This window comes from Rhinolophus sinicus, chromosome 16, assembly GCF_057876585.1.
Source record: "Rhinolophus sinicus isolate RSI-liver-muscle chromosome 16, RSI-T2T, whole genome shotgun sequence".
Classification (NCBI taxonomy): Eukaryota; Metazoa; Chordata; class Mammalia; order Chiroptera; family Rhinolophidae; genus Rhinolophus; species Rhinolophus sinicus.
The window spans coordinates 132,816,886-132,843,175 of NC_142516.1; the positions used below are offsets into that span (position 1 = coordinate 132,816,886).

The 26,290-nt window shown below is 37.2% G+C and overlaps 1 protein-coding gene across 1 annotated transcript in view; it reads left to right on the forward strand.

The window, feature by feature from the left end:
• Window positions 1-19,663: 19,663 nt before the first annotated feature.
• Window positions 19,664-26,290, forward strand: part of LOC109452814 (disintegrin and metalloproteinase domain-containing protein 5-like) — an 87,709-nt gene continuing 81,082 nt past the window's right edge. Inside the window, exon 1 of the mRNA XM_088793567.1 lies at window positions 19,664-19,830. Coding sequence (XP_088649693.1) covers window positions 19,699-19,830 — 132 coding nt within the window. The 5' untranslated portion in view covers window positions 19,664-19,698. The remainder of the gene's footprint in view (window positions 19,831-26,290) is intronic.

Here is a 26,290-nt window from a genome sequence, read left to right on the forward strand (position 1 = left end):
GATTTCACATCCACTCTTGTCAAGTTTAACAAGAAATTTAATGTGTGTTCGTTGTTCTAATTTAAGCTCAGACATTCTTGCAGCAGTACACAAAAATGCAACAACAATAATGAACACCACTCAGCAAGACACCGCCACATGTCTACATGAACACAGCTGTGAGACCCTGATATACCAAGGTTGTGGAACCTTACAGGGCTGTTTGTGCGGTGCTGCCCCTGGAAGTGCAAAGTGGCAAGTTCGCAAACTTAATTGTCAGACCTCATACAGTTGGGTTTTGTATTTTTTTTAATCCAGTTGGACAGCGTTTTTATACGGGAGTGTTAAAAGCATTTACGTATAATTTCTGATACTGCTGGTTGTAAGTCTACCATTTTGTTCTGTGTTTTCCATTTTTCCCACCTTTCTTTGTTCTTTTGTTTTTTTCCTTCTTTTTCTTTTATGTTAATTGAGCATTAGCCTTTTTTCTCCTTCTCTATTCACTTTTTAACTGTCTTTTTTTCATATAAGTATTTTTTTGTGGCTACTTCAGGGATTACAATATGCATCCTTAATTTGTCATAGTATTCCTTGAGTTAGTATTATCCTACTTAACAAACAACAACAGAACTTTACAACAGTTTGATTCCTATAACCTCCTCTTTCCTGTTGTGCTACTACATTTAATTCTACATATTTTATAAATGCCACCTATACATTACTATTTTCACCTGAAACAGTCAAAAGTTTTTTCAGAAAAGTTAGTCTTCTATTTACCCACATTTTTAGCCTTTCTGGTGCTCTTCATTTCTTCTTATACACTGTGCTTCAGGGATTACAATGTGCTCATGGGATCACTTCCTTCAGCTTGAATAACTTTAATATTCCTTACAATGTGCTTCTGATGGTGACAGATGCTTTTTGGCTTTTTTTTTTGTTTAAAAAGTTTTTATATACCTTTATGTGGTAAGATGATTATTGCACATATAATTCTAAATTGCCATTATTTTCCTTTCAGTACTTTAAATCTATTATCTTCTGAATTTCATTATTTCTGATGAGAATTTATTTATTGATTTTTTTTTTTTTTTGGTTATATTGGATTGTAATGTGCCCACCCCCCACCCACTCCCCGCTGCCCACAGGTACTCCTAAGATTTTTTCCATATATTTGGTTTTGGAAGTTTGATCATGATATGCTTAAGGTGGTTTTCCTACTTTGTAGTCAACCAACGTCTTGGATCTATTGCTTAATATCTTTCAATAATTTTGGAGAATTCTCAGCCATTAAGAATGTCTTCAAATATTTCTTTTACCCCAGTCTCTTTGTTTCCTTAGGAAACCCCAGTTACACATTTTCCTATTCATTAGATATTGTTTCATAATTCTGTGAAGTTTCATTTTACTTTTCATTATTTTTCCCTTTTTAATTCAGTTTGGATAATTTCTTTTGACCTATCTTAAGCTTACCAATTCTTCTGCTGTGTCCAATCTTTTGTAAGTCCATCCAAATATTTTTTTAAGTCCTAGAATATCCATTTGGTTCTTGTTTTAGTTTCCCTTTCTCTGTTGAAATTATCCAGTTTTTCATCCTTTTGTCCATTTTGTTCTCCAAATTCTGTAACATATTTATAATAGTTATTCTAAAGTTTGGATCTACTAAATCAAATACTCCCATTTTAATGTGTTTGATATATGCCCTTAGATATGTTGTGTTGTTTGGTATGGTATATGTGTAGGTAATACTTCATTTGATCTAACTGCTGCATAGTATTTCATAATATGCATCTGTTAAACTTTCTTCTCCATTTCCTGTAGTGATTAACAGCTAGGTTGCTTACAGCTCTCCACTATCACAAACAACACTGTTGACATTCTTGTACATGATAGTCCTCTGCAAGAGTTTCTCTGGAGGGTTTTTTGTATGATGATGGATTCGTGTTGACTAATTATTCTGTTACGTGATCATCACCACACCCAATACATAGCATATTCCCATCACTGAACTTGTTCCTGTTTGCAGTCAGTTCCTTCCCCTTACACCTAGTCCTAGGCAACCAATGATCTATTTTCTGTCACTATCATTGTGCCTTTCATAGTACAGTAAGTCCTCACTTAATGTTGTTCATAGGTTCTGTGACTAAGCAAAATGACATGCCATTAAGCCAATTTTACTTGATATAATTGGTATAAACGAGTTAAATTCCTATGGCATTCATCAGTGTTATAATGAAACGACTTTGAACAAAACCACTTTACTCGGGACCTGCTGTGTTTCTTATGTATGGCATCATACACGTAAAGATTTTACCGTCTCTGTGGATTCCTAGCTTTCAGATTTACCTTCCCCTTTAATTTCCAGTTGCTTTGACAGCCCCAAATTCTAATATCATAATCCAATAAATGTTCCTTTTACTTCACTCATACTACCTATGCAATTAGACATTTTTTGAGAATAAAGTGGGATCAGAGAATGAACATAATAGTTTTGAAACAACCCACAGAAGTCAAGAACAGATATAATCGTTAAAGTCATCACTTTTACTAGGATGCTGAATAAGGTAACAAAAAACTGGAGGGTGGGTAATTGACAGGAAAAGATATTTCAAAGTTTCCAGCCACTTTGAAATAAATATTTGTTCTGGCAAGGAATCACCTAGGGACAGTCTGTATCCTGGAATCACTTGAGCATAATCAGGCTCACAATTCCCATCAGTATAAATAACATTGTTGAAAATTAAAGGGAAATAAAGCAGTGCTAGTCAAAAAATTTTAAATGCACATATCCTCTGACCTACCAATTCCATGCCCATTTTTTTGCAGAGATAGTTGCACTTACTTGTGCACATAGGTATATGCATCAGGATGTTAATTCTGACAATATTTTATAATAATGAAAAATAGAAAATAAATGTCCACCAATACAAAAATGGTTAAATACATTATGGTACATGTATATAATGTAATAAGATGTGTAAATTAAAAAGTGTTATGTATGTATTGATAAGGAAAGTTCTCCATAATATATCATTGGGTAAAATGATTTTTAGTAGTGTTTCTTCTATCAGGAAAAATATGCAACACTTGGAAATAATGCAAAAGGACTGCAGATACTTTCAGTGACAGATTTGAGCATTGTCTAACAGGCTTCCCCAAGTTTACCCAATTTTCCAGGATACTATACCCTTATTTGACGTCTATTTACTATTGATTAGAATCCTGTCTTGTCAAAGTTAGATGTTAAACATAAGAAGACTGATAAGTTGCAAATGATTTATGTACAGCAGAGATGTAATGGTCTCAGTTCTGTATAAAAAATACTTCAAAGGTGCAATTTCATTGCTTTGGAGGACATGAACCAGTTTTACATAAAATTTATTTTATAATTTATTTCCTTATGGGCTTTATAATTCACTATTGTTCAATGGTCTTTGAACCAGCTTTACCATCATACTTATTCTCTCAATAACGAGTTTAATTTTTTATACATACCTATTGTACATTTATGTGAGAGTCTTGTTTTTAACATTTTGGAAATTATAGTTTGACACTTCCAATGAATAGGGAAATTATGTTTCTAGGAGAGTGAGGGATGAGCAAGAACAGATGCTTTCAAGTGAGGTTTATGATGAGCTGATGGATAACTCTGAGTGAGAAATGAACAGTTAATTAGGCCAACTTTATTCTAAGAACACAAGTAATGATGAATAGCAAGCACATAGGTAGTGTCCCCCCGCCCCATCCATGTTCAGTACAAAGGCCTGAAGCTTCACGTATTCATATGAGAAAGTATGCTTCAGCTAGTGCTATAAAATTAGTTTTCCAAAAGTTAATAGTGTTGAAGAAAACTGTGGATAAGGAAGCAAAGGACTGAATATGATTACAGCAGAAAAGATGTCACTGCATACAAAGGAGCTATTTAACTATATTATGATGTTTTAAGAATGTTACAAAATATGTATAATAATTACATCTATTTATCTATCTGGCATATATCATCTAGCTCAGTGCTTTTCAACCTTTAGCATGCATAAAAATCATCACCTGGAGTGCCTCATTCCCAGAGATTCTGCTTCTGTAGGTTTGGGGTGCGACCCGAGATTCTGCATTTCTACAAGCTCCTTGGGGATGCTGGGTCACCCTTTGAGTAGCACTGCTGTAGTTAGTTTTCTTTTAGAAAATTGATCAGAAGCTGAAAGCTTTGAGTTGACATACAACATACAATTTTTCTCATTTAAGATATTAGGAAATAAGTCTTCCATTGTATTCTCTAGAATATCTAATTATAGGAATATATTGCTAATTTTAAATAGGGACACCATTCCCCCTCTAGATTCCAAATCCAATAGCAAGATAGACAGAATAGGCAGACAAATGTAGACTGAGTAACCGTTTTTATTACTGGCCTAACTGAAATGAGAATAAGCCTGAGAATATTACTAGTTAAGCTGAAATAGAGCATAAAACTGGGAAATGGAGTTCCTAATAATTTGCCCCTGATTAAACTTACACATCTAGGCATGTCCTCATTAAGATGAAGAGAATTTTGGTCAAAGATCAGGAGAAATTCCTTTCTCTTTGCCTCACCTAATATAAATAGGTTCTTTTCATGAGGGAAAGTTATGAATTCAGAACACTGAGAGATAACCATCAAGCAGCAGGCTTTTCAACAAATTTTTATTTGCTACTCAAGATATCATTAAATAATAGTCAGATGTTACCCAAATTCATTCTCAACTTGCTGCTTATACAGTACTTTCCTCTTTGTTTCAAAAATCACAGCGGAACTGGAGGGCTTTCTCTGTTCCCTCTTCCTCATCATTCTCCTTTCCCAACCATCCTGTAAGGAACACAGTTTATTTATACTAGTTAAGTTTCCTGTCCACAACCTAATATGTGCTTTCCACTCACCCAGTGATGAGTGCTTTCTTACATTAGACCAACATTTTCCAATGTTAGCAATGATCAGATATGGCCATTGAGCACTTGAAATATCGCTAGTCTGATTGAGATATGCTGTAAGTATGAAATACATACCAAATTTTGAGGACAGTGCAAAAAAGGAATGTAAAATATCAATTATGTTTTGTATGGATTACATGTTGAAATATTTTGGATCTACTGGGTTACATAAGATATTAATGTGTCTCTTTTTACTTGTTTAATATGGGTATTAGAAAATTTAAAATTACATATCTGGCTCCTATTATGTGTCTATTCAACAGGATTAATTTAGATCCTAGATGATTGACAATGATTATTATGTCCAATTACAACTTTTTCATTCTCATTCAGAGACATATTACAATGTAAATAGATGATAAAAATTCTAATGATAAATAGCAGTAAGTAAAGACTGAATAATATCACTGCATTGTCTCTTGAGTTTTTAAAATAAAATCTCTTGTAGGAATGGTATGCCCAAGCTTTGGGTACTGTGCTCTTCCAGTGACAATGTACGAGTGTATGGTCATTTGCCACTAAAATATTTGCCTGCTAGTGAGAAATATCAGGTTTCCTGAGGATATCCTACTCAATTGGTCCTTATCTATTAGGAACTATTAGTATAGTATACTCTTTAAGGCAGAATAGAGTCTTACATTTGGCCATTATCCAAGGCAAAATAAACAGGAGCTATTGTTTGGCTTACCAGCTCAGCACAAGTACAAGAACACTAGGCTGACAGTCTAAGGGGCATTTATACTAGCAGCTTAGAGACCACTATTTACTACATTTAAATTGGTTGCTGTTTAATATATTTGCTTTGTTACTGGCTTTATTTAATTTCCAAATCTATGATTTCTCCATCTTGTGTTAACTCTCTATACAGTATTCAGAATAAATTTTCCCATTTAATATGATCCAGAATATATTAAGGTAGGTGCCGATTCACCTCATCCTAGTAGGTCTAAGGATGGTACTCCTGCCTCTGATAAGTTTTGAGCCTAAAATTATGTATTTTGTATGAGGTTGTAAGAGTAGAGGAGTCTGTGACATCATTCCAGTATTCCTGAAGTTGAAGTGTGCATGATATGGGTAAGCTAGGAGATCGTTTCACATTCAGACTATGAGTCAATTAATTTCTTTGGTTGTTTACTTTTATTGTTAAATATGCATGAGTAGTATAAAGACAATATATGCATATGTTCAGTTTAATAATCATAGTAAAACAACAAAAAGGTTACCTATCTACCAATTAAGAAATAGAACATTACAGTCTGATAGGGTATCACATGTTCTTCTGCTTAGACCCTACCCCAGTTCTATTCTCTCCAACCCAAAATAATGAAAATTCTGAAATTTGGGTTAATTATTAATTATCCCTTTGCATTTCATTATTGTACTTTTTAGTTTTGCCTAGTTGTATATTAATAGATTTTATGAGACTTTCCTTGTTTTCAGTGTTTTACTTTTTGCTGTAAACATTTTTCTATAAACTTTTGCTTTGAACAACATAATTTAGAAAATTCAAGAGGAGAAGGAAAGTCTCTGCTATTTACTCATATTCAGTCTTCTATGTTCATTCTTTCTAATATTCCAAGTTTCCTTCTTTTATCATTTGCTTTCCTGAGATCATTTGCTGCCTGAGAACTCCCTTTAGCCATTCTTTTAGGGTAGGTCTGCTGGCAACAAAGTCTCTTTGTTTTTCTTCATCTGAGAATGTATTTATTTGCCTTTCATTCCTGAAGTATAATTTCACAAGGTATAGAATTCAGGATCGACAGGTCTTTTCTTTCAGTGCTTGAAAAATGTTCCTTCTGGGTCCACGGTTTCTGATGAGGAATCTGCTGTTAATTTGAATTGTTTCTCCCCAGTGGGCAAGGTATCATCTCCTTTATTACTTTCAAGATGTTTTCTTGGTCTCAGCTTTCTGAAGTATAATTATGATATATCTTGATGTAGATTTCTCTGAGTTTATCTTGTTTAATTTTTGCACAGCATCTCGACTATGCAGATTTATGTCTTTTGTCAAATTTTGGAAATATTCAGCCATTATTTCTTCAAATATTTTTTCAGTCCCACCCTCTTTCTCACCTTCTTCTGGGGCTCCAATGACATGAAAGTTAGAACTTGTGTTATAGTCCCAAAGTCTTCGAAGCTTTTTTTTTTTTTGTCATTTGTTTGTTTCAGTCCATTTTCTTTGTGTTGTTCAAAGTGGGTAATTTCCACTTCTCTATCTTTCTTTTTTCTTTTTTTTTTTTTTAAAGATTTTATTGGGGAAGGGGAACAGGACTTTATTGGGGAACAGTGTGTACTTCCAGGCCTTTTTTTTTTTTTTCCAAGTCAAGTTGTTGTCCTTTCAATCTTAGTTGTGGAGGGTGCCGTTCAGCTTCAAGTTGTTGTCCTTTCAGTCTTAGTTGTGGAGGGCGCAGCTCAGCTCCAGGTCCAGTTGCCATTTTCTAATTGCAGGGGCACAGCCCACCATCCCTTGTGGGAGTCAAACCGGCAACCTTGTGGTTGAGAGGACGCATTCCAACCAACTGAGCCATCCGGGAGTTCAGCGGCAGCTCAGCTTAAGGTGCCGTGTTCAATCTTAGTTGCAGGGGCCGCTGCCCACCATCCCTTGCAGGAGTCGAGGAACCAAACTGGCAACCTTGTGGTTGAGAGGATGCTCTCCAGACAACTGAGCCATCTGGGAGCTCAGCTGCAGCTCAGCTCAAGGTGCCGTGTTCAATCTTAGTTGCAGAGGGCGCTGCCCACCATCCTTTGTGGGAGTCCAGCAACCTTGTGGTTGAGAGCCCACTGGCCCATATGGGAATTGAACGGGCAGCCTTCGGAGTTAGGAGCATGGAGCTCTAACCGCCTGAGCCACCGGGCCGGCCCTCCACTTCTCCAGCTTAAGTTCACTAATTATTTCCTTTGTACCCTCCATTCTGCTGTTGAACTCACCCGCTGAGTTTTTTATTTTGGTATTAATTTTTTCAGTTCTAAAATTTATATTTGGTTATTTTTCATATCTTCTATTTCTTTGCTGAGACTTTCTATTCATTGGATTCAAGTATGTTCTTAATTTCCCATTGAAGCTTTTTAGGATAGCTTCCTTAAAATCTTTGTCAGGTAATTCCAACATCTATGTCATCTCGTGTTTGTTTACTGTCTTTTCTCATTCTGATTGAGATTTTCTTTTTCTTGTTTTGACATTTTGGTTATTATGTTATGAGATTCTTTAAAAAGTCTCCAACAGTACCTCCAGTAGCATTGTGGGTAGGTATGAAAGTTCCAGCTACCCACTTGGTCTTCTCTGAGATCACCCTTATGCTTAAAGGAGAGGGGTACCTTGTGATAGCCATCCAGGTGAAAGTCTATAGTTTCCCTACTCTGCCTTTGCTGATGGGGGTGGGATGGGATTGTGTTTTTTCCTGTGGTGTTTGTTTGGCTGGGGTAGGGAGGTTGTCAAAGTTTTCTGTCTTGCTAGATTGCCCCATTTTTGGTTCTTTGGCTTGGGGAAAGAGGTTTTTCTTGGGATTTTTTTTTTTTTTTTGGGGGGGGGTCTGGTCCTGTTTGTGTTTCCAAGTTAATTGATTTCTCTAGCACCCAGCCTGGGGTATATGAGACAAAAAGAAAACTCAAGGAGCTCATTGCCATGTTGTTACAAGAATTAAAAACTAGGGGCTGCACAGTGTGGCAATAATAACTTGGGGATATTAAAGAAATTTTTCTTAAAGTGTCTATATTAGAACAGTCTATATTGTATGTGGGTTTCAGTATGCAATAACTATCCTGTAATGGTGTATCCAACAATTAAATTTTGAAAAGTCACAGTGTTTGCAACAATTTTTGCAAATATGTGCATTTTGCCTGTTTGGATGGTATGTAAATGTAATATGTGGAAACTTATCTGCTATCAGTAACTTGAGCATTTTTACCTTTGTTCCTTCTCCTCACTGTAACTAGAAATTACTTCAGAAATCATTGGCCTAAGTAAAAGCTACAAACAAAAGCCTTACCAAGCACCCCCCGATCTGAGAATTGAAAATTCCGCAGCCTTTCCTTCCTTAACAATAAACTGAATGTGTGTGAAGATTGACAATCTCCTTATCAGCCCTCACCTGCCCTCCAACTGCACCCTTACCTATACCACCTTACCTGAGGCAGCAGAGAGCCTTCGCTGTGCTTTTTCCTTCTCGCAGAAGCTGTTTCCCGCTCCGCTGCCTCCCGCCCTCTGCGTCCAGTTTTGAGCGTTTCCCGCGCTCAGTGGCCCTGCGCGAGCTGCGCCTTTACTCGCCCCAACGTCTCAACTGCTGTTATTCAGCCAGCTGGGCTCCAAGACAGCGGAGCCATGTTCCTTCTTTTAGTCCTTCTCACGGGACTTGATGGTCCGCATGCAGGCCACAGTAAGTTCAGATACTTTCCCCCTCCTAATCCAGGCTCCTGAGGGGACTTGGTTCGCATAGGGGGCTGTACTTTTTGGTACAGGTGCAGGCCCAGACCTTACACTGGCCACTTGCTCTCCTCACCGATTTTTTCCTTGTCCTTTGCTTGTCCTTGAGTCTGTGACCAAGAAGACAGGCAGCCTCCAGACAGAATCTTTTCATGTCTCTGGAATGATTTCCTTGTTTGTAAAATGGACAAAAATGAAATATGTGGGCTTTTCCACATTCAAAATTCTGCTATTCTAGAAATTCTTGCATTGCCATAAAGAAGCTATTTATCTATGATTTCCTAATTGGCTGACTGTTGTCCTCAATCTGCTCCACCGAAAATTGCAGATCACCCTTGTGTTCAGTAGTGTCTTTTCCCTGGAAATGATCCCTCTTTCTTGATGTACTTGTGTTTTCTCATTTCCACACTTCTTTTACAACGCAGTAACACTAATTTGTTACTCAATGTTACTTAGTCAAACTGTCTAGCTAGGGGGGGTGTGTGTGTGTGTGTGTGTGTGTGTGTGTGTGTATGTGTGTGTGTGGAGAGATATAGAGCAATAGAAAATAAAAATTTGAGATCTTGGCAGGAGTTAAGAAATTTGTAGATAAGAATGACAAGAAAGACAGTGGAAAGGAAGAGTAGATGCATAGATCATACAAAAAAAAAACAACAACAACGAAAGATGATAATGTAGAGAGACAAATGCAGAATTGAATTGGATTTAGAATGGGTAATGTAAGATTACAGGTACCAAAATAACTTTGTTTATTTTTATTTTAGATCCTCATAAAACATTTCTGCAGACCACAGTTCCTGAAAAGATCTCATCTTATAACACAGAAAGAGATACACAAAATAATGTAATTGGGAAATAATATTTTTATATCTTAAATTGTGATAAGTTGCCTTTAATGTGAAGACCAACATTGGTGAGTCAGGGTCAGGTCTTGTCTTTCTTTAATTTTCGACATTTTGTTCATTATGAATTTTTTGCATTAATTTTCATTTTTTAAAATATTGCAGTGAAATAGTATTTATCTCGATTATTGAGTTTTCTGGCCTTACTATCCCCGAGTTACAGTAGAATAGGACCCCCTTACCAACGGCTTTGCTTTCTGCAATTTCAGTTAACCCCAGTTAACTGTGGTCCAAAAAAAAATTGCAGAAATAAACAATCATAAGTTTTAAATTTTGCACTATTCTGAATAGCAAGGTGAAATCTTGCACAGTCCATCTCTCTCTGATGGAATGAATCATTCCTTTTTCCAGTGTATCCACCTCACTTCTTCTCATTATGTAGTCATTGTATCATCATCACAAAAAGAAGGATGAATACAGTACAATAAGATATTTTGAGAGAGAGATCCCAGTCACATAATTTTTGTTATAGTATATTGTTATACTTGTTCTATTTTATTATTAGTTTTTGTTAATCACTTACTGTGCCTAATTTATCAATTAAACTTCATCATAGGTATGTGTGGATAAGAAATAACAGTATATATGCAGTGTTTTGTATTATCCATGCTTTCAGGCATCCACTGGGGTTCTTAGAATATAGCCCCAGTGGATAAGGGGGGACCACTATACTTGCCTCATCTTTCAGTTAGTCAATGAGGTGCTTAAAGTTGATCTGGTAGTTAGCACATAGACTTCACAATTGGAGACTAGATATTAGTGTACATTCCTTCTCTGATTCGCCAGAAAAATCTGTTTCTCACATGGTTCTTTCTAATATAGAATAATCTAGTGCTAGTCATAATTGAAGTTCTCAAACTTGTTTTTTTTTTCTTTAGTGGTTTTAAAAAACTTTCCCTCTCTGTTTCACATAAGGATACACTGTTTGTATCAGATTTCTCCCTCCCCCATCACTCCCAGTTCTCTAAAGGTAACCTCATGTCACCAGATACTCTTTATTTTTTTTTAGTAAACAGGTTTTATTTATGCACATTGTCAGACCTTTGTATATATTGCAGAAGTCAAATGTGACTTGTATTCATAAAGGACTGACAATTAAGTTTGTGAACTCATCCAAGAAAAAGTGCTGCATACCTCATTGCTGAATATCACTACAGTCACCTTTGAAGTAATTCCCTTGGGAATCTATGCCTGACACCAGTGCCTAGTCCACCCTTCAAAGCAATTTTGGAACTCTTTTTCTGGAATGGCCATCAGAGCTGTCATTGTATTACCCTTGATGTCCTGAATGTCATCAAAATGTTTTTCTTTTAATATTTCCTTTATCTTCAAGTAAAGAAAGAAATCATTGGGGGCCAGATCAGCTGAGTAGGGAGGGTGTTCCAATACAGTGATTTGTTTACTGGCTAAAAACTCCCTCACAGACAGTGTTATGTGAGCTGGTGCATTGTCGTGATGTAAGAGCCATGAACTGTTGGCAAGAAGTTCAGGTCGTCTAACTTTTTCACGCAGACTTTTCAGCACTTCAAATAGTGAACTTGGTTAACTGTTTGTCCATTTGGTACAAATTCATAATGAATAATCCCTCTGATATCAACAAAGTTAGCAACATCATTGCAACAAGTTCATGAACTTATTTGTCAGACCTCTGTGTGTGTGTGTGTGTGTGTGTGTGCATATACATTCCTCTTTATCCATTCATTTGTTGACAGACACCCAGGCTGCCTCCACATTTTGTCCACTGTAAACAATGCTGCAATGGACATATGGATGTACACATCTCTTCAAAGTAGCGCTTTGGGTTTTTTTCAGATAAATACCTGGAAGTGGGATTACTGGGTTATTCTTTGTCTCTTGTTATAGCCTTTGTTTTAAAGACGATTTTGTCTGGTATAAGTATTGCTACTTCAGATTTTATGTATGTATGTATGTATGTATGTATGTATGTATTTATTTAACATTTCAATTTTCATGAAATATCTCTTTCCATCCTCTATTTTCAGTTGGTGTGTGTCGTTCAGACTGAAGGGAGTCTCTTGTAGGCAGCATATGTAAGGTCTTTGTTTTCTTATCCACTCAGCTTTCCTATGTCTTTTGATCTGAGTATTTACTTCATTTACATTAAAAGTAATTGTTGATAGGTATGTAGTTATTGCAATTTTATTATTCATAGTTTTGATTTTTTAAAAATTGGTCTTAAAGAAGTTCTTCTAACATTTCTTGTAATACTAATTTGGTGGTAATGAATTGCTTTAGCTTTTTCTTGTCTGAGAAGCCCTTTATCTGTCTTTTGATTTTTAAATGGTAGCCTTGCTAGGTAGAGTATGCCTGGTTGTACAATCTTGATTTTTATCACGTTGAATATTTTGTGCTAATCCTTTCTGGCCTGCAAAGATTCTGTGGAGACCTCAGCTGACAATTTTATGTGGGCTCCCGTATAAGTTACTAGTTGCTTTTCTCTTGCTGCTTTTAGGATTATGTTTTTGTCTTTAACTTTTGCCATTTTAATTATAATGTGTCTTGGTGTGGCCCTCTCTGGGCTCATCTTGTTTGAGACTCTCTGCTTCAAGACTTATGCTGGAGTGCCAAAAAATGTATACAAGTGGACATTTTGGTCAATGTTGCTCAAGCAGTAGTTTACCGTAATCAGAAGTGTCTGGACACTAATGGTAACCACTTTGAGCACCTCGGTGTTTTCTGCTACTTTGTATTCCAAATTGCTGATTCGATCCTGTGCTTGTTCTAGTTAGCTGGTGATTCCTTCTAATGCATTCTTCATTTTAGTTATTGTGCTGTTCACTTCAGACTGGTTCTTTTTTATGGTTTCTATGTCTTTTTTAATGCTTGCTATCTTTCTGTAAAGTTCTCATTACATTCCTTGAGCATCTTTATAACTATTGTTTTGAACTCTATCTGGTAGGTTGCTTGCCTCCATTTCATTTAGTACTTTTTCTGGAGTTTTCTCCTGTTCTTTCATTTGGGATGTATTTCTTTGTTTCCTCATTTTGGCTGCCTCTGTGTATTTCTTTCTATGTATTAGGTAGATCTTCCATGTCTCCCAATCTTAGCCAGGTTGCCTTATGTAGTAGGTGCCCTGTGGGGCCCTGACACAGTCTCCCTGGTCATCTGCTCCGGGTGCTCCAGGAGTGTTCCTTGTGTGGGTTTTGTGTGCCCTCCTGTTATAATTGAGCCTTGATTGCTGTTGACATGTTAATGGATGGGATTGGCCTTCAGGCTGATTGGCTGTGGGGTCTGGCCACATCTACAGCTTATGGGTTGCTGTGTGTGTGGGGGTTACCCCACTGAGTGGGATTTGCCCAAGTGGGCTAGGTGCCTGTTGAGACCACCCTTTGTGTATGCCACTTATGGGGCTAATTGGGAGGTGCTCTGCTGTTGTTTGAAGCCAACCTCCAAGTATGTTGGTTTTGGGGCCTTTTGGTAGGGTCTCCCATGCTGGTCCATGTCACCCACTGCCTGTGGCATGCCAGGGTCTACCTGGTAGGAGCTACAAAGTAATCCACAGTTGGTTGGAGGCACATGGGTGAGGCCAAACTGCAAATCAAGGATGGCTGCCAATGGTACCAGTCCTGGGGTAGCTCTGCAAAAAGCCAGGATACTCCAAGGCCTGCTGCCACCTGCTGACTCCATTAAGACCCAGCCACTGATAAAGCCTCATGTGGTATGTGAGTTAGGTGAGGCAGGACGTCAGGATGTCACTAGAGTGGGAAGAGTTGTGGTCACCATGTTAATGTAAACTCCAGTTTGGTGCCAGTCCTGAGCCTGGACCTACTCAGCAAAAGTCTCAGAGCATACTGAGGCCAGTTTTTGCCTGCCTGGTGCACATGGGCTTTTATAGCTTTCCAAGAAAGAGTGCAATGTAGGTAGGGCTGGCTGCTCATGAGAAAGTGCCTTTGGTATTGGGGGAGTTGGGTGTGGTGGGGTCCCTGAAGAGCTCACCAGGCCAAACAGATTCAGATTTGGCCATGGTGGGGGAGGCTCAACACAGGAAAGATGGCACTGGCCTGCCAGATACGCAGGAGCAGGACCCCACACAGAGAAAATGGTGACTGTCCTCCATCCCTCATCCTAATGCCACATACCTCAATCTGTACTCCTGTATATCTCCAATGCCCACTCCCCCCAAGTCTCCATTCCTCCTCCAAAGCCCAGAGTGAGTGCCTGGGAGTGAGAGAGTCTCTGCATGAGTCATGTAAGAGGATGTCTGGGTTTCCCGCAGCCTTCTGTCTTCCCTGCATGGTGGGAATCACCACTGCTTCTCATAACCAGATGTTGTGGGGGCTCCTGTTCCCAGTACCAGTACCCCGGGCTTGGGAGGCTGGTGTGGGACTGGGGTCCCTAGCTCCTCTGGGGGGAACCTCTGTGGCTGAGCTATTTCTACTGATTCTCAACCTTCACATGGAGGTGCGTGCCCAACCTCTTTCTTGTCTTCACCCCTCCTACCAACCTCAATGTATCTTCTTCTTTAACCCTAGTTATAAAACTGTTCAGCTAGACCTCAGATGGTTCTCCAGGTTGATTATTCTATAATTTAGTTGTAATTTTAATGTGTTCACTGAAGGAAGCACGCACAGTGTTTATGTACTCTGCCATCCTGGATCACCCAGCCTAATGACCTCATTTTAACTTCATTATCTCTGTAAAGACCCAATCTGAGTAAGATTACATCCTGAGACCCTGGGATTAGAAACTTACAAAAAAGGAGGAAGGGGGACATAATTCAACTCCAACAGTTGGATGTTGTGTATGAAAAATTGTAGACGGTTCGGACAATGACATTTTGGAATTTTTTTTTCCTCCTGTCAGTTTTGTACATTTCTTGTTAATTACATTCTAGATTTCTTGTTTGTTTTTGCTTTGTAAGATATGGAGATTTAAAAATTTATTAGTGCTATCATGTTCCTCTTTATTTTTCATCATATTTGTTTAATAACAAGGGATTTTTAGAAGGCACAATTTTCAAGGTCCTCTCCAGATTCCATTTATACTTCTTTCCAGAGTGCCAGTCAGATGACTCTTCTTAAAACATTAATCTGCTGTAGAGGATCTTGTTCTACTATAATACAAAATTAAGGAACTGAAAAGTTTTAAATGGGTATTTCTTCTGCTAAAACAATTTTTGAAAATTTAACACAATGTGATATATAGATGATGTATTGCAGAATTGTGCACCTGGAACCTACGTAACTTTACAAACATCACCCCAATAAACTTTAATTAAAAAAACAGAGAAAGAACAAGGAAAAGTAGCTTTTCGACAACAACAAAAAATTTACCAATAGTTTAATGACTCATTTTTTCTATTATCTCCTAGAGGATTCTCTATACATGTTTCTGCTCTCCTTCTATTTTCTCTTACATTCCAGAGGAATTTTATTGCTTAGCTGTATAAGCAAAGTACAATGGTAGTTGCTGCGTTATATTACTAGAGGTATAGGGCATTTCTTGTAGTTCCATCCTTTAGGAGTTTCTCTTCCATTTAGCAGGGAAATTTACTTTCCAGGAGGGCTGGGAGTGAGTAAACAACAAGTTTTTCCAAGTGAGGTGGGCATCTTTGGTATTTGTCTTCAGCATTGTGAATTGGAGGTGTGCATCTAAACCCAAAGATAACAACCATCAGGTAAGCTTCTCCCTCAGAAGTATGAGTAATGGTGACTAGCAGGCATGTGGGGACTCTACCATTTAGTTCTCAGTTTGGAATCCTGAAGCTTCAAATATCCACATGGGAAGAGAAACATATATAATTGTTATATATTATTATTAATCTGTCAATATTGTAAAAGTATAACTTAGAGGAAACATTATTTAACATATTATAATATTTACAAGTGTTACTGAAAATATCTTGAATTCTCATGTTACAGGTGGCTTATATCATTACAATAGAAGGAAAACCATATTTTGTCCATCTCAAAAAGCAGTAAGTAATTATTTAATCCTTTCAAATTTTAAGTCTTTGGTTTCTTGATTTTTAAAAATAGTTATGAATAGGATGATTTTAATCCAAATGTATATTTGATACACATATACATTTAATCCCTATTGTATATCAGTTATTGGGTAAAGTCCTAGGTATAAAAAAGACAATAAAATATGGTCCACAGTTAAGAATATATAATGAAGGATGATGTATTCAGACATAATAATAGAGAAATGTAGAATTTTATTATAATATGGTATTATGATAAATGTGTACAAAGTATTCTTTGAAAATCAGGGAAGGCTTTTTGGAAAGACGTAAGAGATGGCTTGTATCTTGAGGGAAGATACCCAGTTAGCTCTGTAAAGAAGTGGGGTAACTTAGGGGGACATTCTGTTTAGAGGAAATCATGTGCAAAACATAGAGGTGTGAAACAGTGGATTCTGTGGTGTGTAAAAAGTCAATGTGAATTACTAAAGAACATATTTTCTGGAGGATAGAAGTGAAAGAGAAAGACAGGCAGGATCCAAGTTGTAGACGATCTATTATGCCATGTTAAGGATATTGGAAGCCAAAAATGTTTCTAAGAACGTACTTATATAGGCTCATTGAGTCTTGTAGGCTGTTTCTTAGGGGGCAAATTTAGAGATAGGAAGTCTAATTATATGATTATATAGTAGTTTAGGTGAGTGGTGATTGGTGTCTTGAACATTTGGTATTTGTCATAGTCCTGGAAAGAAAAAATTTAATAGATCTTGAAGACAAATTTGGTGGAGTGATTGGGAAACATTTAGGAATCTTGGGTAATTTAGTTTTTGCTTAAGTTATAGTGTAATTAAATGAGGAATATGAACAAAGGAGATATTTTTATGAGGAAAGGGTAAGTTTAATTTGTATTACCTATAATATATCCAAGTGGGATTTCCCTCCCCAATAATTGAATGTGAATTTGTGAGGAGGAATTGGTAATAGTGATATAGATTTAGCATAATCAATAATTTGGCTGTAAGTTTTTAAAAATGAGAGCTTACACAATGCTTACAAATAGACTAGTGACTAAAGACAGAATCCTGGTAAAGACCAATATTTCTGGGATAGATAGAACAACAACAAGAAAACATGGAAGATCATTCTAGAAGTGTTAGGGAGGTAGGAAGAGAAACATAAGAGTGATGAGTGATTAGAGTGAGTGGTCACAGTTTTCAAAATGATTCTGGAAATCCAGTGCAATGATAATTTTTAAATTTTCTTTTAGATTTGACATTCTCATATTTATGAGCCTTTCCCAGAGCAGTTTCATGGTGAATGAGGATTGGCAAAGTGGAGAAACTGTGTATAGACTATTCTTTTGATAAAGATCTGTTGCAAATTGAAAATATATAGGGAATAGCTAGAGTAGGACATAGGGTCAAGGGAGAGTTATTTAGGACAGTAATGACTTGATAATAAACCTTTAAAATAGTATTAGGATAAGAATACAGTAGAGAGGAAGAGTTTGAAATTATAGGACCAAAAAATTATATATATTCAATGTATGGCACCAAGTGGGATTTTATAGTACAAGTGTAAGGTTTTGCTTTGAACAAAAGAAGTAGTCATATTCTGGAAATAAAGATAAAGAGTGAGGATGGGTATGGGTTATCTGATAGTGAGGTGACATGGAGGTTTTGGGATGATGCACAGGAGTGGTGTCAAGTTTTTGAATAGTTACTGAAAGAATGAAAGAAAATTCTGATCAAGCTTATTGAGAAGAAGTTGGTACTTAGCTAAGCTTAGTGAATATGAGTTTCTAGCAATGCCAAGAAATCTTTCTAAATTGTGTTCTAACTCTACATTTTAACTTTGAGATTCAGATTTAAAATCTAGAATCAATGAACAATAAAGACAAAGATTTGAAAGTTCTGTGCTAGAAACTGGGACCTATGTTTTTTCACTATTTGATATTTCTAGCAATTTGGGTTGTTCATTAGCATGAAGTTTGGTATTATATGTCACTATAGTTAAAATGCCTCCCTCAGCACCTGATTTATTATAAATGACAGAAAAGTATTTGGAAAATGGGATATGCCAAGATAATTGGCACTACTTTAAATTCCCCAGTATTATGAAGAATAATTTTTTTCTATATTTTCTATTTCATAACTTGAGCACGTTTTTGTGATTTCTCCCTAGATCCTTTTTATCTTCAGTTTCTGTTGTTTATTCTTATGATAAAGATGACACCCAGCATGCTAAGCCTCTGTTAGATCAGGTAAGACTTAAGTTTTTTTCTTACAGATTTCTTATTCTGGACTTTTAAAAATATGAATATTCTGAAGTTACCAGCATATTATTTTACACATTCACTAAAATTGAATAATCTGGCCTAGTTCTCATTTCTACCTGGCACAGCTTCATTAGGTAGTTGCCATTCCTATTAAAGTACTACTAATGTGCTAATATAATAAATATAAATGTCGTATCTGTGATGTCCATTTTAAAAATAAGTTATCCATTTTTTTTGTTTGTGTGTGTATTTTTTTTCAGATGAATTGCAGTTATCATGGATATATTACAGGTTTTCCAAGTTCTCTTGTGTCACTCAGCACATGTTCAGGACTAAGGTTGTAGCTAATTTAAAGATATTCCATTTGCCATTAGTAGATCTTGCTAGTGTATTAGTTGATCCTCCATATATCTTTTCTGGTTGTACAGTCACCTTGGTTATTTCAATTTGCTAAAGAGAAAGCCAGAATTACTGATAAAATAAAGTTGGTCACTCTGGCAGCATCTATTCCACATGTTAGGCTACTTGTTGATTCTGACAGGATCTGCTGCTTGAGGCTTTGAGCAATCTTGAGTGTAGGGGTTGTTGATTGGTCTCTTCATACTGCTTTAGTTTTCCCAATTGTTTTTTTATGTTTTCATTGATTGTTTAATTTTCTAGAATGGGTGACAATTGTAGAAGGCCTCAATCTGATAGACACTTTGGCTCTGCTCCCAGTCATTTTTAGGCAGGTAGTGTCTTCAATTTGGCCCTCATAAACAAATGATTTAGGATATTAAGTGTCAGGGTAGAGTTAGGTGTCTCAAAAAATAAGAAAAGGACCTAAGACTAAGTAAGAGAGTACCTATAGGTCCTACAGACTGGCTTTGAAAATCTGTATCCTAGGAAGGGATCTTAACCTGTTTAAACACATGGATCCATGCCACTAATATGCTTTCTTTAAGATAATAAAAATATTTTTCTTAGAATATTTGTAATTTAAAGCAATGCATATCCTGTGACATTGCTGGTCCAGCTCTGGTTAACACCTCAAAAAAAAAAAAAAAAAAAAAAAAAGAAAAAGATGAAGTAGAAAAACTAAGGTGACTGTAAATGTAAAAAAATCTGACCAAAATTTCTCAGTAGAATATTAGATTTATAGTTTTGGTAGAATCATTTTAGACTTGTTTTGATTATTTCAACATTCAGGGGAACATTGCAGTTTAAAAACATCTCATATGGAATTGAACCAATGGAGCCTGAATCAGGATTCGTGCACATGATTTATGAAGAAAAAAATTATAACATTAACATTCCTCTCTTAGGAGACAATGGCACGGATAGCCATACTAATTCAGAGTATCAAGTTAGAAAAAGTTCAGAAGTAAGTGTTGACTTTTAAATTTTAACTTATTCAGTGTACCTTTTTTTTTTTGAGTATTTATTTATTTATTTATTTATTTATTTATTTATTTATTTTTTAATTAAATTTATTGGGGTGACAATTGTTAGTAAAATTACATAGATTTCAGGTGTACAATTCTGTATTACATCATCTATAAATCCCATTGTATGTTCATCACCCAGAGTCAGTTCTTCCATCACCATATATTCGATCCCCCTTACCCTCACCTCCCCCCCCACCGCCCCCACCCCCCTTACCCTCTGGCAACCACTAAACTATTGTCCGTGTCTATGAGTTTCTGTTTCTCATTTGTTTGTCTTGTTCTTTTGTTGTTTTTGGTTTATATACCACATATCAGTGAAATCACATGGTTCTCTGCTTTTTCTGTCTGACTTGTTTCGCTCAGCATTACTCTCTCAAGATCCATCCATGTTGTCACAAATGTTCCTATATCATCTTTTCTCACTGCCGAATAGTATTCCATTGTGTATATGTACCACAACTTCTTTATCCATTCATCTATCGAAGGACATTTTGGTTGTTTCCATGTCTTGGCCACCGTAAACAAAGCTGCAATGAACATTGGAGCACACGTGTCTTTATCTCTAAATGTTTTCAGATTTTTTGGGTAGATACCCAGGAGAGGGATTGCTGGGTCATACGGCAATTCTATTCGTAATTCTTTGAGGAACCTCCACACTGCCTTCCATAACGGCTGCACCAGTCTGCATTCCCACCAACAGTGTATGAGGGTTCCTTTTTCTCCACAGTCTCTCCAACACTTGTTACTATTTGTCTTGTTGATGATAGCCATTCTGACTGGGGTGAGGTGATATCTCATTGTGGTTTTGATTTGCATTTCTCTGATGATTAGTGATGTTGAGCATTTTTTCATATGTTTATTTGCCATTTGTATGTCCTCTTTGGAGAAATGTCTCTTCAAGTCCTCTGCCCATTTTTCAATTGGGTTGTTTGTTTTTTTGTTGTTGAGTTGCATGAGTTCCTTGTATATTCTGGATACTAGCCCCTTATCGGAGGCACTGTTAGCAAAAATCTTCTCCCATTCAGTTGGTGGCCTCTTTATTTTGTCAATGGTTTCTTTTGCTGTGCAGAAGCTTTTAAGTTTCATATAGTCCCATTCGTTTATTTTAGCTTTTACCTCCATTGCCTTTGGAGTCAAGTTCATAAAATGCTCTTTGAACCCAAGGTCCATAAGTTTAGTACCTATGTTTTCTTCTATACAGTTTATTGTGTCAGATCTTATGCTTAAGTCTTTGATCCATTTTGAATTGACTTTGGTACATGGTGACAAATAGCAGTCCAGTTTCATTCTTTTGCACGTGGCTATCCAATTCTCCCAGCACCATTTATTGAAGAGGCTGTCTTTGCTCCATTGTATGTTTTTAGCTTCTTTGTCAAAAATTATCTGTCCATATTTATGTGGTTTTATTTCTGGGTTCTCAATTCTATTCCATTGGTCTATGTGTCTGTTTTTCTGCCAATACCATGCTGTTTTGATTATTGTGGCCCTGTAGTACAGGCCAAAGTCAGGAAGTGTGATACCTCCATTATAGTTCTTTTTTCTTAAGATTGCTTTGGCTATTTGGGGTCTTTTGTGGTTCCAAACAAATCTGATGATTTTTTGTTCTATTTCTTTAAAATATGCCATTTGGATTTTGATGGGGATTGCATTGAATCTGTATATTGCTTTGGGTAATATGGCCATTTTAACTATGTTGATTCTTCCAATCCATGAGCATGGAATGTCTTTCCATTTCTTTGTGTCTTCTTCAATTTCTTTCAAAAATGTCTTATAGTTTTCAGCATATAGGTCTTTCACATCCTTGGTTAAGTTTATTCCTAGGTATTTTATTCTTTTTGCTGCAATTGCAAAAGGAATTGTTTTTTGTATTTCTTTTTCTGAGATTTCATTGTTAGTATATAGGAAGGCAATGGACTTTTGTGCGTTGATTTTGTAGCCGGCAACTTTACTGTATTCGTTGATTGTTTCTAGTAGCTTTTTGGTGGAGTCTTTAGGGTTTTCTATATATAGCATCATGTCATCTGCAAAGAGTGATAATTTAACTTCTTCATTCCCAATTTGGATGCCTTTTATTTCTTTCTCTTGCCTGATTGCTCTGGCAAGGACTTCCAACACTATGTTGAAAAGCAGACGTGCTAGGGGACATCCCTGTCGTGTTCCTGAACGTAGAGCAAAGGGCTTCAGCTTTTCTCCATTAATTATGAGATTAGCAGAGGGCTTGTCATATATGGCCTTTATTATGTTAAGGTATTTTCCTTCTATACCCATTTTATTAAGTGTTTTAATCATAAATGGATGTTGTATCTTGTCAAATGCTTTTTCTGCATCAATTGATATAATCATATGATTTTTGTCCTTTATTTTGTTTATGTGATGTATCACATTGATGGATTTGCGGATGTTGAACCATCCTTGTGCCCCGGGGATGAACCCCACTTGGTCGTGATGAATAATCTTTTTAATGCATTGTTGTATTCGATTTGCTAGAATTTTATTTAGGATTTTTGCATCGGTATTCATTAGAGATATTGGTCTGTAGTTTTCTTTTTTTGTGCTGTCCTTGCCAGGTTTTGGTATCAGGGTAATGTTGGCCTCATAAAATGAGTTAGGGAGTACTGTCTCTTCTTCAATTTTTTGGAAGAGTTTGTGCAGAATTGGTATTAGATCCTCTTTGAAGGTTTGGTAGAATTCACTAGTGAAGCCATCTGGTCCCGGACTTTTGCTTTTGGGAAGGTTTTGGATGACTGATTCAATTTCGTTACTGGTGATCCGTCTGTTTAGATTTTCCAGTTCTTCATGGTTCAGCCTTGGAAGGCTATATGTTTCTAAGAACTTGTCCATTTCTTCTAGGTTGTTGAATTTGGTGGCATATAGTCCTTCATAGTATTCTTGGATGATCCTTTGTATTTCTGTGGTGTCCGTGATAACTTCCCCTTTTACGTTTCTGATTTTGTTAATCAGTGTCTTCTCTCTTTTTATCTTAGTAAGTCTAGCCAAGGGTTTGTCAATTTTGTTAATCTTTTCAAAGAACCAGCTCTTTGTCACATTAATTTTTTCTATTGTCTTTTTGTTCTCTATTTCATTTATTTCTGCTTTAATTTTTATTATTTCCTTTCTTCTGCTGACCTTGGGTTTTACTTGTTCTTCTTTTTCTAGTTCTTTAAGGTGTAACATGAGGTTATTTATTTGGGAGTTTTCTTGTTTCTTGAGATAGGCCTGTAATGAGATAAATTTCCCTCTTAAAACTGCTTTCGCTGCATCCCAGAAATTTTGGTAGGATGTATTTTCATTGTCATTTGTTTCTATGTATCTTTTGATCTCTCCTCTAATTTCTTCTTTGACCCAGTCCTTCTTTAAAAGTATGTTGTTTAATCTCCATGTATTTGTGTTTTTTCCCACTTTCTTTTTACAGTTGATATCCAATTTCAAAGCCTTGTGATCAGAGAATATGCATGGTATGATTTCAATCTTCTTAAATTTGTTGAGACTGATTTTATGTCCCAATATATGGTCTATCCTTGAGAATGTTCCGTGTACACCAGAAAAGAATGTATAGTCTGATGTTTTAGGATGAAGTGCTCTATAAATGTCAATTATGTCCATTTCATCTAATGTGTCATTTAGGGCTACTGTTTCGTTATTTATTTTCTGTTTGGATGATCTATCCATAGCTGTCAACGATGTATTTAAGTCCCCTAGTATAATTGTGTTTTGGTCAATTTCTCCCTTTAGTTCTGTTAGTAGTTGCTTGGTGTATTTCGGTGCTCCCTGATTGGGGGCATAAATATTGATGACTGTTATGTCTTCTTGTTGTACAGTCCCCTTTACCATTATGAAATGTCCATCTTGGTCTCTTGTTATCTTTTTCACCTTGAAGTCTGTTTCATCTGATATCATTATGGCTACACCTGATTTTCTCTGGGTACCATTTGCTTGGAGTGTCAATTTCCACCCTTTCACTTTGAGTCTGTGCTTGTCCTTGTAGCTGAGATGTGTCTCTTGGAGACAGCATATGGTTGGGTTTAGTTTTTTGATCCAATCTGCTACTCTGTGCCTTTTTATTGGTGAGTTCAGTCCATTTACATTTAGGGTGATTATTGATATGTGAGGATTTCCTGTCATTCTATCTTTAGTTTTCTGGTAAGGCTGTGTCTCCATTGTTTCTTTGCCTTTTTGTTGTTGTCTATTATTTCTGTGTGGTGGTATTCTATGATGTTTCCCTCTGTTTCTTCTCTTATTTCAGTATATATTTCAGTTCTGGATTTTTTTTGAGTGGTTACCCTTAAGTTTATGTAAAAGAAAGTTTGATATTTAGAGTATTCCATTATCTTCAGCACGCTTACTCTCTCCATTCCCATATTCCGGTTCAGGCCTTTACTCTCCCCCTTTTTGAGTTTTGGTTGCCACAAATTGTCCCTGTTGATGGTGGTCGAATAGCCTCCTTTAGTATTTCTTGTAGTGCAGGTCGTGTATTAGAAAATTCCCTCAGCTTCTGTATGTCTGGAAAGGTCTTTATTCCTCCTTCATATCTAAAGGATATCTTTGCTGGATATATTATTCTTGGCTCATGATTTCTCTCTTTCAATAGTTTGAATATTTGGTTCCACTCCCTCCTGGCTTGTAGAGTTTCTGCTGAAAAATCTGATGATAATCTAATGGGCTTTCCTTTGTAAGTTACCGTCTTCTTTTGCCTGGCTGCCTTGAGGATTCTTTGTCGTTGATTTTAGACAGCTTCAATACAATGTGCCTTGGAGAAGGTCTGTTGGGATTGAGGTAACTAGGTGTTCTATTTGCTTCTTGGATTCGAGGGTCCAGTTCTGTCCACAAATTTGGGAAGTTCTCATCGACAATTTGTTTGAATATATTCTCTGTTCCCTTCTCTCTTTCTTCTCCTTCTGGTATGCCCATTATTCTTATATTGCTCTTTCTGATGGAGTCAGAAAGTTCTTGTAGAGTTCTTTCATTTCTTTTAAGTCTCAAGTCTCTTTCTTCTTCTCTCTGTGTCATTTCCAGGTTTCTATCTTCGATGTCACTGACTCTTTCCTCCATCTGGTCAACTCTACTACCTAAGCTGGTTATTTCATTCTTAATTTCTTCTATTGAGTTCTTAATCTCCAGAAATTCTATTTGGTTCTTTTTTAAGATTTCAATCTCTTTCGTAAAATGCTCATGCTGTTCTTTGATTGAGTTTCTGAGTTCCTTTAACTGCCTATCTGTGTTTTCTTGTATCTCGTTGAGTTTTTTCAGAACTGCAATCTTGAATTCTCTGTCATTTAAGTCACATATTTCTGTATCTTTAAGTGCCTTCTCTGGAGATTTTTCACTTTCTTTCTGAGTTATCTTGTTGCCTTGGTTATTCATGGCGATTACTGGTTTACTATTTCTCTTCCTAGACATCTACAGGAGTGGCTTCTGCAACAGGTTGATAGAAAGCGGTCTTTCTTTTGTTTGCCAGTACTTGTTGGTAGAATGTTTTATTATTTCTCCAGCTGCAACTTATTTTCCTTCTCCCACACGGTACTGCTATGTTTTCTCTGCACTATTCCAACTTCTCACACAATGGGGGGATTCCCTGGGAGACGGGCTTCTCCTCTGTTAATAGTTCGTCTAGGTTACAGGGCACAGTGTCCCGGTGGGTATGCGGAGAGCTTTTGATGTTCCAAAGCTCTTCCAGCTCCTGATTCAGAGCCCGTAGGTTTCAGCAGTTCTGTTTACTCCTGCAGGGATCCGCCCAGATAGGTGGGGTCAGAGGCGGGGTGAGTTGTGAGAGGTGGCCCAGAGCAATGGCGGCAACCACCACCACAGCCCGTCCTGCTTCCACAGCTCTCTCCCCTTTGCTGGAACTAGTTGGGCTGTGAAATTGTGTTTGCAGTCCACAGTTCTCAAAACAGCAAATTTTCTGTTGTTTTGATCTGACACTGCTACTGTTTCGCTTTTAGCACCTGGCAGGTGGGGGCGGGGCGAGCTCTGGGAGGGGAGGGAGGGGGCGGCTAGTCTCAGTGCCTAAGGCTCCGTTCTCTGCTCGGCAGTGCGGGCTTAAACCATCGTTTTCAGCCTTCTTCCCTCAGTCTTTTCTCCGAGGTCTCTGCCGTGAGCGTTGGGTTCAGCCGTGTTATATGCTGTCCCCTCAGCCCTGTGGAGCCCTGGCGGAGCCCTAGCAGTCCGAGTTCTTCCCTCTCCCACAGCTGCGGTAGTTCCGGGAAGCAGCGAGCTCGGCGCACTGAGCTAGGTCTGCGTCCTCCGCCCGCGCGTCTCCGTCTCCGCGCACTTCTCCCTTTCCTCCTCCTCCCTCCACTCGCGCGAATCTCCCACCTGTAGGTGATTTCAGTCGGTAGTGGGCCTCTTAGTGTTGCCTGTGTGCTGTGCAGGGAGTCCTTTGTGGAGTTTTTGTTGTTC